The sequence below is a fragment of the Ceratina calcarata genome, unplaced genomic scaffold (genome assembly GCF_001652005.2).
Source record: "Ceratina calcarata isolate Rehan_Ccalc_2016 unplaced genomic scaffold, ASM165200v1 scaffold39.2, whole genome shotgun sequence".
In the NCBI taxonomy this organism is placed as follows: Eukaryota; Metazoa; Arthropoda; class Insecta; order Hymenoptera; family Apidae; genus Ceratina; species Ceratina calcarata.
Genome location: NW_017162322.1, coordinates 2,329,467 through 2,341,366, shown reverse-complemented (window position 1 = coordinate 2,341,366; position 11,900 = coordinate 2,329,467). Strand labels below are relative to the sequence as shown.

At 34.2% G+C, this 11,900-nt stretch overlaps 5 protein-coding genes across 8 annotated transcripts; 2 read left to right on the top strand and 3 right to left on the bottom strand.

Moving 5' to 3' along the window:
- Nucleotides 1–423: 423 nt before the first annotated feature.
- On the top strand, nt 424–5,311 carry Tgs1 (Trimethylguanosine synthase 1). 3 transcript variants are annotated; one of them, XM_018026767.2, is made up of 9 exons: nt 424–653; nt 1,144–1,279; nt 1,420–3,239; nt 3,312–3,558; nt 3,636–3,705; nt 3,925–4,230; nt 4,334–4,465; nt 4,537–4,835; nt 4,922–5,311. In XM_018026767.2, exons 1-9 carry the CDS (start codon nt 544–546, stop codon nt 5,030–5,032), a joined length of 3,231 nt encoding a protein of 1,076 aa, XP_017882256.1. In that variant the 5' UTR covers nt 424–543; the 3' UTR covers nt 5,033–5,311. The 3 variants fall into 3 exon arrangements, with proteins under 3 accessions (XP_017882256.1, XP_017882254.1, XP_017882255.1); XM_018026765.2 differs by having other exon boundaries at nt 3,636–4,230; XM_018026766.2 differs by lacking the exon at nt 424–653 and adding an exon at nt 662–1,059 and having other exon boundaries at nt 3,636–4,230.
- A 221-nt stretch (nt 5,312–5,532) lies between these two features.
- On the bottom strand, nt 5,533–9,140 carry LOC108626211 (zinc finger protein 708). 2 transcript variants are annotated; one of them, XM_018026768.2, is made up of 8 exons: nt 8,779–9,140; nt 8,036–8,676; nt 7,858–7,965; nt 7,587–7,789; nt 7,346–7,521; nt 6,828–7,280; nt 6,562–6,768; nt 6,121–6,485 (listed from the first exon to the last, which is right to left on the bottom strand). In XM_018026768.2, the coding sequence occupies exons 2-8, from the start codon at nt 8,606–8,608 to the stop codon at nt 6,121–6,123; spliced, it is 2,085 nt and encodes a 694-aa protein (XP_017882257.1). In that variant the 5' UTR covers nt 8,609–8,676; nt 8,779–9,140. The 2 variants fall into 2 exon arrangements, with proteins under 2 accessions (XP_017882258.1, XP_017882257.1); XM_018026769.2 differs by lacking the exon at nt 8,779–9,140 and having other exon boundaries at nt 5,533–6,485; nt 8,036–8,608.
- Nucleotides 9,141–9,233: 93 nt separating this feature from the next.
- On the bottom strand, nt 9,234–10,544 carry LOC108626040 (leukocyte receptor cluster member 1 homolog). Its single transcript, XM_018026445.2, has 3 exons — nt 10,301–10,544; nt 10,125–10,224; nt 9,234–10,055 (listed from the first exon to the last, which is right to left on the bottom strand). The coding sequence occupies exons 1-3, from the start codon at nt 10,321–10,323 to the stop codon at nt 9,252–9,254; spliced, it is 927 nt and encodes a 308-aa protein (XP_017881934.1). The 5' UTR covers nt 10,324–10,544; the 3' UTR covers nt 9,234–9,251.
- A 41-nt stretch (nt 10,545–10,585) lies between these two features.
- SmF (small ribonucleoprotein particle protein SmF) lies at nt 10,586–11,185 on the top strand. The gene is made up of 2 exons (XM_018026446.2): nt 10,586–10,662; nt 10,804–11,185. Exon 2 carries the CDS (start codon nt 10,830–10,832, stop codon nt 11,094–11,096), a length of 267 nt encoding a protein of 88 aa, XP_017881935.1. The 5' UTR covers nt 10,586–10,662; nt 10,804–10,829; the 3' UTR covers nt 11,097–11,185.
- Nucleotides 11,186–11,195: 10 nt separating this feature from the next.
- Nucleotides 11,196–11,894, bottom strand: LOC108626042 (chromosome transmission fidelity protein 8 homolog). Its single transcript, XM_018026448.2, has 2 exons — nt 11,686–11,894; nt 11,196–11,604 (listed from the first exon to the last, which is right to left on the bottom strand). Exons 1-2 carry the CDS (start codon nt 11,850–11,852, stop codon nt 11,283–11,285), a joined length of 489 nt encoding a protein of 162 aa, XP_017881937.2. The 5' UTR covers nt 11,853–11,894; the 3' UTR covers nt 11,196–11,282.
- Between the last annotated feature and the right edge of the window lie 6 nt (nt 11,895–11,900).

The window sequence follows — 11,900 nt, the reverse complement described above, 5'->3', positions numbered from 1 at the left end:
AATCTAATTTATTATAGGAATGCATAATTATGACTAATAAATTAATAGAAATGCATCTCAGAAATTTTATTTCGCGATCCTTGAATAAATATAATCCAAAGCAGCGATCATGGTATTTATACTTTGAACTTGGACCGTCGAGCTATATTAGTTACGATTTACGTATATATAAAAACACTTTACCGAAGAAATATAAAGCACTTTTTATGACTATTCACGATTTCTGTAAATAATTTTTATTGTTCGATATGAAATGATACTTTAACAATATCTTATAATCTTGAATGACGTGATCATAATCCAGTTTTAAGCTTGGTGGGTGACGTCGATTTCTTTAAAATTTTAAATCAAGCTCGATCGAACGGCGGTAGGTATCGATCGATCGTTAGAACGCGATCGTAATCAGGAACAACTTCAGGACGGTGTCCTGTGCAAGAAATGGCGGATTGTTTTTGCACGGGGGAGTTGTAAAAATTGCAGCGTGAGACATGTGGGTGTTGTGACGATTCGCGAGCAAGTAGTCAATTAAACATTTGATTCGGCATGAGTGACCACTATTGGGAATCCTTGGCCGAAGTGTACATCGCGAAACAAGCTGAGACTTCAGATCCTGATAATTACATTTATTGTCTTTGCAGCAGAGTATTTATTCGGTAAACAGATCGGCGAGAACATGAGTCACTTATACTAGCAAACATTGCGATTTCGTTTCTACGTTCTATATCCATGGCATACCTTTTTATAATTATTTTTGATCGTTGAGAATGTTCCACGTTTATCGATCAGTGGTGTGACACATGACCTAACCTTGACACCCACTCGAATGAGCTAGGTCAAATACTCTTTTTTTATGCCAAAAGTTATCTCCTTTGTTCAATGCGTTTCGTGTAGGGACAGAAATTATTTTTTATACCTGGCAATGATTTATAAAGATGACTGGGAGTTTTGAGTTACTTCATTCCTTTGTATGATTTTGCGTAATGTCATCGTAAATAAACAATGCACACCACGTGGGAATTAGCGGAAATTAGAAATAACAAATTTTACTACATTATATATGTTAGCTATCATTTTACTTGATGTATAGTACAAGAGTAACATCGTGAATGATGTTTATATTTCTTGAATTATTTTCATCTCTAGGAATCCAGAGGTGTACACAGTTCTTCCTCCAGAGGATGCAAGCGAAGATGAAGATGTCGAAGGAGATTGCGTCGGAGAAATGTTAGACCTCCATAGAAGATCTATCATAGAATCACAGTCCATTGAGAAACACGATGTAAGAACGTTTTTCTCCATTCCTTTTTTCTACTAAAATATTTAATTATTTTCAGTTAATCTGGTAACATGGTATATGTATTAGACACTTGTATTGAATAGCATTTGAACAAGAGCATATTTTTCCTTCCTTGAAATTAGGAAGAACCGGTGAGCTGTTACTGCAGTGCATCACACACAGACAACAATTATTCCACAGATGAACATGACTCTGTTCGTGATTCGGCTCATCGTCCCGTCGCGCATTCCCTCACGCAAAAGTTTGGTCTGCACCAATCCGATTCCGGTGCAGACTTGTCTGAATACCATGATCAACAAGAAGCTAAAAGCATACAAAATCTGCTGGCATCTTACGGAAAGACTTTCCATAGTACAGATGCTGAATTGGAAAGTGAGAAAGTGAACATACAGGCCCAGCATCAAGAAGAAGAGAAAGACTTAGGATTTGAATGTAAAACAATAGATATTCACCCGTCAGATCATCTTGCAAATAACATTGACGCTATAAATTACGATCCATCCATTTGTAATGAAAAGAAATTTTATCTAGAGAATCCGGTGTGTACTGTAAAGGAAACGGATTTGGAGATCCATAACATATTTAAGAATGTTTCTCTGAACGATACGCGAACGTATAACAAAGACATTAGGTATAACAATAGCTCTGATAATTATCCATATTATTCTATCTATTCCAAAACTAAAAGTGTAATGGATATAGCATGGGATAAGTATTGGTCTGAGAACGGTGAACGTATAATATGGACGTCTTGGATCGAGAAGTACGCGGATTATATAAATCCGGAATATTTCCAACACAATTCTTACTTAATAAACGACAAGAGATTGAAAATGAGGGAAACCATCGAGAAATTCTCAGAGCAGAACACGTGTTTTCCTAGTCAAGCGCACAGAAATTGCGAACTTGATCGCTCAAATTTTGAAGGGATATTTAGCAAAAATAATAGCACTGGTAATAACGATTTGAAGATTAAAGACATGAGTAGCATTAATTTTTCGTTCGACGATATAAGCAGGCCAGAGGTGAACGACAAAGACGCGGAAGAGAATAGAAAAAGACTGACGAGTTTCGAGGTCTCGCCAGAAACTGGAGATGGTTGGAACCCACTGAGTCCGTTCAGTATGGAGGAGAGTTACAACCAACAATCCAATGCAGAAGATGAGAGACTTTTAACGAGGTGTGATTCTGTTAACGAGTCTATAGCAAAGACGAACGCGACATCAGATTCTATGACGAACGTCACGAAAATGACACTCTCTAGTTCTAGTTGCGACTCCATTTCGACTCATTCATCTAGTCTCATCAGTTCTGTAACGAGTTCCATTGAAAGCAATATAACAAATAGCAGTTCTGATCAAGACAATGATCAAGAATATGTAACAGAAGATAATGATAAGTATTGGCAGCATTTATGGAAGGACAACTTCCAGATAGAGTACCAGAGCCACTATAAACTGTTTATAGACGAATACAAAAAGGAGCAGTTTGAGATTAGCAGTCGAGAATATAGTCAGAAACGTAATGAAAGAGATAGGAAACAAGATGAAAGCGATGAGAGCATAGACAAACACTTTATTATTCACGTGAGACCAGATAATAGAACTTATAATTCTGAAAATAGAACCACGTCTAAGAAAAGTTTGTCTCATAATAAGGACGAGAAGATAAAGAAACGACTAATCATGGAATCAGTAGGCGTGCTCATCCAAAATTTAACCATGAAATCAGAAGACAGTGAGCCTACAGATAAAAATGAGAAGTCCAACGAAATGAAATCACAAAAGAGTGAACAAAATGATCAGGCTGTAATTAAACAAAATGAAAATAATATGATAGTTTCTAATGAAACTGGTGGCAATAATACTATCCAACGAAAGTACTCTGATGATGGAGATGGAGATAAACCTAATGAGGATAAACCTGTAACATTAAAGCGGAGGTGGGGCATAATTTATTATCTATTTATTTAAAAAAGTGCATTCGAGTAACATTTATCTACTTTTTACTTTAGCCATGAAGCTGATTATGACGACGCGGAGGAGGGTCTAGAATCGGTGAAAAAAGCGTTTTCACTGATGGGTTATACTTTCAACGAAAATAACAAGCAATCGAATTTGCAAGGAGAAGTCGTATACAGGAAAAAGAATATTAGGTTACAAAATAGGCATTTAAAAATGAAATGCTATAGATCTAAGCCAGTAAATAAACATATGTATTTCGATGATAACGGAGTGGAAATTACTAATACTATAGACAAAGTAAGTCAAATTCTTTGTCGTACGAAGCATGAAAACATTTAATGCATTATTTTCATCTTTCATTTTATTTTTTATAGGTGAAGCATTATCTATCTTATTGTCCTCCTCTATCATCGACAGAAACAAAGTTACAACCCTCTGAAAAAGGTTCCTACACAGCACAATTTACATCAAGTTCTGATGATGAATGTGACCCTAGCATTAAGACAAAGTTGCAAACGAAACGATTTGTATTTAGTAAGGCAACCATAAGTCCAGTAGAATCAGGAACAGAGAAAGAACAATTTGATAATGCTTTGAACATATTCAATAATCAGGATGATGTTTTCCGTAATATTGAAAATGATGATATGTATCTTGAACAAGATGGGACGAGTGACTCTACGAAATTCATGTCGGAGGGGCAGCTTCCGGAACAAGTCAACGAGAGTTTCGTTGCATTAAATACTAACATGGATATAGATGAAAACAACAGTAACAACGAAATGCAAAGTATGAAATTATCAGACGAGGATACCGTGAAGAAAACACAAAAGAAGAAACGAAAGAAGCAGTCTAAAAGAAACATAAACTTTCCAGTAGAAATAGACAATGACAAGACTTTAATGAAATACTGGTTGAAGAGATACCGTCTCTTCAGCAAGTTCGATGAAGGCATTAAATTAGATCGGGGTATGTCATTCAGTAAATCACTCATGGAAAATGTTGTAATGTTTTATAAATATTTAGTTTATTATTAATTTTAGTTAGTATTATAATAAAGTATTTCTTATAGAGAGTTGGTTTTCTGTAACGCCAGAAAAGATTGCCGAGCACATAGCCGAAAGATGCAAATGTGATACCATAATCGATGCGTTCTGTGGCGCAGGAGGAAACGCTATTCAATTCGCTTTTACATGTGAGAGAGGTATGTTCCCTCGCGTATTAAAATCGTATGTTCCGCTAATAAACATCGCAATTTTTTGTTTGTTTTTGCAGTACTCGCGATAGATATAGATCCATCTAAGATCGAAATTGCACGAAACAATGCACGCGTCTATGGTGTTAACGATAGAATAGAATTCATCGTCGGAGATTTCTTTAAACTCGCACCAAAGTTAGTTGCGGATGTTGTGTTTCTAAGTCCCCCGTGGGGCGGACCCGGATACGCCAAGAATGAAACTTTTGATCTCAGTAACATTATGCGTCCAATCGGAGGAGTGGATTTATTTAATATAGCAAGAAAAATCACAGATCATGTGGCCTACTTTCTACCTAGAAATGTAGATACTATGCAGGTAAATTTGTATAATTATAAAAACATTGGAAAAAGCTTCCATTGCACCGTAAATTGACCTTTTTATCCATATATACAAATTTACAGCTTGCCATGTTAGCCGGGGTAGGTGGTGGTGTAGAAGTGGAACAAAACTTCCTTGACAGAAAGTTAATAGCTTTAACGGCGTATTATGGCGAACTGCCCAGGGACTGTTAGTTGTGATATGATGGGTAATTTATGAGACGATCTGTATCAGCTGCTTAAAAAAGGGAAACTTCTCACGTTTCATGAATTATTAGCTGTAAATAATAACTCGTATCAATTTGCTTAAGTTGCTCTAAATAGAAGCAGTATTTCTTATTTCATTTCATATGTTCTTTTATGCAATCCAGAGGAAAAGACAATTCGCTTAGTGCTATATTTTTTAATCATTGTAACCAATCCTATTTAAAAGTCATACGTCTGTATATGTCCACCAGTCACCATTCTCATAAGTTTCGCACTTAAGCAAATTGATACCGGGATTTCAATTCATGGAGACATACTTGTGAAATTGAACAATTAATACGTGAACACTTAAAAAAAAAAGTCTTAAATTCATTCTTCCATAGGGATAAGTGTTATTTTACCTGATGGCTAATTAAGTCGAGAACACTGGAGTATTTTTTTTCGTTAGTCCATCATGTAAAATATTATTTTAATGGTACTGCGAGCCATACGAGACATTGCAATCTATATTTTACAACGGTTTCCAGATTATTATTTTACAATTTTTATGTACACTTCTACTAATTTCCTATCAATTATAAATAAATACATTAAAAAAATCTTAAATCTGTCTTAGCGTAAATTACTTCCATAAGAAAAGTTAAAATAAAAAATCTCGAAGCTCCTTTCCTTCAACTATAAAATCTTATTTTAGGACGAGATAAAGCTCTTTTGAACAAGTGTGAACATAGAATCGTCAATGCAATCAATTCATTGAATAATCTACATACACTTCCTTTAAAACAATATAAAAAATTTTCCAAATATAACATTTGAATAGTTAAATTTATCCAAAATCTACAATTGGCAAATCGACAATCCCCAAAATAATATCACAATTATGATTGGAAAGAGTTAAAATGTTAATCCTACATTTTTTTGTAAAAAAAAATTGATTCATATCCTCTAAGTAACGTGTGACTAGCATTTTTTTTTCATTCGCCTTTAAAGTATGTATAAATTTCTCTCTGATTGTATGTTTTTGTTTCCTTTAATGTACAGAAATATTTTTTTCAATAACTGAATCTTCCAAGTTTTCACGTATCAACGCTAATTGTTGCATTCGATTCTTCGGGTTCCGCAGGTATGGTTATACCCCCAGTGTCTATGCTTTCTTCTTCCTCTCTTGGAATCTTTAAAAAGCAATGCATAGTTTCATCATCTTCTTGTTCGATCGTTGAATTGTTTTTCGTTCCACTTTCTTCTCTCGTTGGCAGTGAACCCTCAAGATGTTTCGATGGTATTTGTATAGTAATTGTTTGTGATGTACCATCCGCAGATGTTGAGGAAGACATTAAATTCGCTTCTAATGTATCTCCCACTTTCGAGAACGCGCCCAAACAACTATAAATCAATTGTGCCGCTGCTATGTTTCCCGGAAAAACTTCGACATTTTCACTATCTATACAAAATAAATAAAGCTAAATAAGAATTTGTACTTATAAACAGTTCAAGAGTTAAAAGTCATTGAAACTTACCCTTTTTTTGCAAGTTCGTTTTAATCAAACCCTTTTCATGGTCTCTTACATGTTGTATGTAACTTTCATTTTTAACTGTCTTGAACGGACACAGATCACATGTAAATAAACCAGACAGCAATGGATGTCTAGATTTTAGATGATTTTTGTAACTACTACTTTGTATCGCGGTATAAGGACAATGAGGACATTTGTAAGGCCTAAATCCTGTAAATGTTATATATGTAGTTGATGTTATATGTGATATATATTTTATTCATGCATACCTGTATGCTGCATGATATGACGTCGCAATGTATTATGATCTCCGGTTTTGTATTCACAGAGTTCGCAGCTAAAAGGTTTATCACCGGTATGCTGCCGTAAATGCATCTGCAACATTGCTTTTCTGGCGCTAGAATGTCCGCAGACATTACAAACGTACGGACGCAATTTCGAATGCACCGCTTGAATGTGACTCTTCAAACATTTGGAGTTCGCATACGTCTTCCCGCACATATCACATTTCTTTGAAGTGTACCATCGCGTTACTTCCAACGTTTTACGATCCAAATGCATAACTCTATGATTGCGCAGTTGACTTGCTTGTTTGAAACATTTGCCGCATTCCGGGCATTCGTATTCTCGCGTCTCACTGTGCACTCGCATGTGAGTCAACAACTTCACCATTGTTGCACTCTTATACGCCTTACATATTTTACAAGTAAATAAACCTATGTCTAAAAAGATACTTGTCAGATGTACTTCCCAATGTTTTATTATTCAAATACTATGAAATACTAACCAATTTGATGTTTTTTCCATAAGTGTAAGCTGCACTGCCTCCATTTAGTAAATTTCATGTCACGGCAAACGCTACACTTAAATGCTGTCCCATTCTGTGAGTCCGTGTGACAAAGTGCATGCTGCTGCATCGTCTCGTCGGATGAAAATTTATAGGGACATCCTCTATATGAACACCTAATAAAACACAGTCAATGACGATTATGCATTCCTGAAGAGTTCCATGATAATGGTATACATACTTTATGTTTCTTTCCATTAATTCGATCATTTTTTTATTGAGCATATATTCAGAATTAATAGGTTTTTGAATCTTAACTTGACGTTTGATATCAGTACTTTCAACATTCTGTCCTATGCACTCCAGCAACCCAGAATCTTTTGAATCATCAGTTATATTCTCTTTGCCACCTTTATTAGCTCCTGTATCTGTTAATTGATGATCCTGAAACAGCAATCATTAATGTAATACCTGTATTTGCATGTTGAACTTTAAAAAGACTGAATATGTACATTTATCATATGTTCTTTACAATCTTCTATAGAAGGAAAACAATTAGAACATTCTCCACACATGTACAATAGTTTTACTTCATCTACAGTCTTACATTCCTCTTTTATCTGCAACATAGAAACACTGTATTATATACAATCAATACGTACAGTTAAAACAAGGAATATTGAAACTCACTTCTATATCCATTTTTGGATTCACATGCATTTTCTGAAAGTGCTGCAACAACTGAGTTTTATCTTGTGTAGTGTAAGTACATATTTTACACTTGAACGCTGTTACAACTTCCACAAAATCGTTAGCATTCACATTATTCTTCTCCACGATAAAATTTTTTTCATTTTGGCCAGAAACAATTTCGTATTCCCCCTGAGAATGTTCATCGATGTTTCCAATTACTAATTCCTCATTCGTGATATATTGCAACTCGCAATTATCATCTTCTTTAGAGAGTAACACTGCTTTTTCTTGTGATTCATTCTGATTTATCACCTGGTTAAGATCTAATTCTTGCAATTCTCCATTTTGAAATGCATAAACTTGACCATCTAAGCAAACCAAAGAGATTGATTCATCCTCTTTCTCAACTTGTGGTTCGTCTATAATATTAACTGCATTCTGTTCTTGATTTGTTGTTGCACTTTTCGTTACATGTAGAGGTGAATCTGATATAGTTTGGAAAATGTATCTAGTGCCATTTATTTCATAACTTAAGTATGAAGAATCCTCGACACCTGCTTCTTCATTCATGATGATAGTGTTTAACTAAATTATATCATTAAATGTGCTTGATGTTCAAATTAATAGTAACATTTTGCCTGTGACAGAAATATGTAAATAAATGATAATATTACTGTAAGATAATGCACATTATTTGTAATCTATTTAGCAACATTATTTACTACTTCAACTTCACTTACACAATGCTTTACACTTTTAGTAAAAGTATTTCATAAAAGTCGTGGTCTAAACATAGCTATTATTGTACTTAAAGAATACAGAATAAATAAATTATTTACAATACATTCTAAAGTGTCGATATTAACACCTTCCGTGCGGATGATGGCATATGACATCGCGTAGTTCCATCGCTCCATCTGCGCGAAAGACTATTGTTGACGACGTGAAATAAGGTACAAACGGTGCAAAAGCCAGAATCGAAAATCTTTTTCGATCTCAAGAACTTTATAGGAACTTCACGCCTTTAATAATTACACATGTATTGGTGACTTACTATATATAGGTACTATGCATCTGTGTAAATCCATGTATACCAGAAATAGAGAGGGGGACTTTATTTTCTTATGAAATGAATATGTACATAATTAAATTAGAAATAACAAATATCAGGAATTTGAAATACATAATGGTGAAATGAGTGTTACACATTTTATTATTTTACTGAATGTACATTGGGAGTTCTTTCAGCATTTTGTCTAGCAATTTCAGGGAAAAATTGTGAATTGTATTTTTGTTTAATAGTAGGTTTAGGAGGAGTTTCGGAAACTACTGCTGGAACTGGTTCCCCTCTTAATTTAGCCAACAATGCTTCCGTTCTTAATTTCTCACTCTGTTCTCTTAACAATCGCTCTGCTCGCAATTTCTGAATATCCATAGTTCGTGTTTCTGTTGCTTCTTTTTCATTAATCTTATATTTTTCTTTCTTATGCTTTTTTGATTTCTTATGTTTGTGTCTTTTAACAGATTTTCTATGATCGGAATCACTGTCATCTGAATTCTCCCTCTTTCGTTTGACTGCAGTTTCTGACTTAATTTTTAATGATTTTTCACTGGTACTACTTCCCATAATGCTTAAATACTTTTTGATATCATGAATAGGATCGGCAAGTGCCTTTTTCTTAACTTGTACTTCTATATCCTTTTCTGTATCCCTTAATCTTTCTGGTAATTCCTCATACCAGTTCTTTTTACCTGTGGCCTCATTGGTATCTTGTCCAAGGTATGTAAGATATCCTATCTGTTTTTCATATTTTTCTTTCTCTTCTTTCTTCTCCTTTTCATGTTCTGCATTAGGTCTGTGGTGGTCAAGTTTTCCTTCTTCAAGTTCAGCAAAGAAATTGACATGATCCCATGTAGATGAGGATGATACATTTGTTTCGTTATCCTCTGTCTTTGTTCTTCCATCGTATTTTGATCTCGCTTTGTCTCTCAAATAATTGATCCTAGCTTCAGTCTCCTAAATACATAAAATATATCATTAAATATGTTATTACTTTTATGAATCTTTCATTCTCCATATACTTACAGCTTTTTCAATTCGTTCTTTCTTAATTTTTTCCTCTTCCGCAGCTTTCGCTTCATCTCGTCGGACGCGAGCAATATTTTCCTTAGTACGAACATGCCACCTGAAAGAAACACAATTTATATCATTTTCGAAGTTTCCATTTAATGTAATTACATAAAAATTTGTTTTATCCGCACCTTTTCTTTGGTAAAATATTCATGTTTTACGAAACAGGATTGTTCTCTATACAGAAACCAAACCGCACACCTTTATAACAGTCTTCCTTTCTTTCAACTTAATAACAAATATCTTGGTAAACTCGTCGTTTTAATCATTATTTGATGCTAGAATTTATGATCATTTTGACAAGTTTAGTTAGGCTATTCTTTCGTATTAATACCTAGCAACCATTTGTGACACAAGTGCATATGTGAGTGTATAGGACTATAGGACGTAGAATAGAACGAGAAAGTTTCGATTTCGAACGTTCAAGCGTGGTACGTCGTACGCAACCAGCAGAGTTCAAAGTTTTTTGCCCCGGCATCATATTTTTTAATACGTAAGTACATACATTTTATTTCATGTGAAAAATTGTAATACAGTAATGTGAAATGAAAAATAGTATTTCTTATATTCTGAATGTTTAAGTATATATTTGGATTTAACCCCTACATTGTATATGCGTGAATATTTTTTGCAGAAAACAAAAAAAGAAAATTATATACAATGGCTGCAACAATGCCAATAAATCCCAAACCATTTCTAAATGGTTTAACTGGAAAACCTGTTATGGTAAAGTTAAAATGGGGCCATGAGTATAAGGGTTATCTTGTCTCTGTCGATGGATACATGAATCTACAGCTAGCTAACACAGAAGAACATATAGATGGAAATTGTACTGGCAATCTTGGCGAAGTTTTAATTAGGTGTAACAATGTAATGTACATAAGGGGTGTGGAGGAAGAGGACGAGGAAGGAGAAATGAAAGACTAAGTTACATACTATTTAACACTTAGGATATCTTTTACTTTTAAGTACAAATAAAGTAATTGAAAATGATAATAAAGTAATGTTTTCTATAATTGTGAAAATTTATTCTCTAAGTAGTACAAATCATAATAACTTATCAGCATTTTATAGGTTTAACGTTAAATACTTGTTTCTTTGACCTTCAAAATTTCATTTTGAACTGTTTGTAATATATTTAGGTCTCGATTTAAATATGAGTTTCTTTTTTACAATTGCCTTAACAACATATTCTGTATTTGTCTCAGAATTATTTTCCATACTACTGTCCTTATTGCTCTTTTTTATTAATACTGCAAATGGTTTTGGAAGCAGAGCTTCCTTTCCATGCAATAAATGTGCGCCGACTATAAATACAGGAGCACCAGATTTTGTGAAATGTAAATCTCCAATATATTTATTTGTATTATCTCCGGAGGTAAATTTTAAATCGCCCTGTAGTTCAATAATTACCCATTCTTCCAGCTCACCAACCCTGTGAAATAATTGAGATTCCATATTAGTGACGCCCTGTAAATTAAATTTATTACTCTTTTTTTAAGAATATAAACAGTACCTTTTTATGCGTATAATCATTCTGAGTTTTGGCGGGTAAACGAGACAAAGCTGATCGGAATATGTATAAATCAAAACTAGAAGACATGCGCTAATGACATCAGATAGCGATGCACGTGACCGCAATCCTGTACATGCCCGTGCATAATGGCCGGTATTCAGAGTCATTGCTTATTCTTAAGATTGTCTTAAGCATTTGCTTAAGCACCTGTTCCC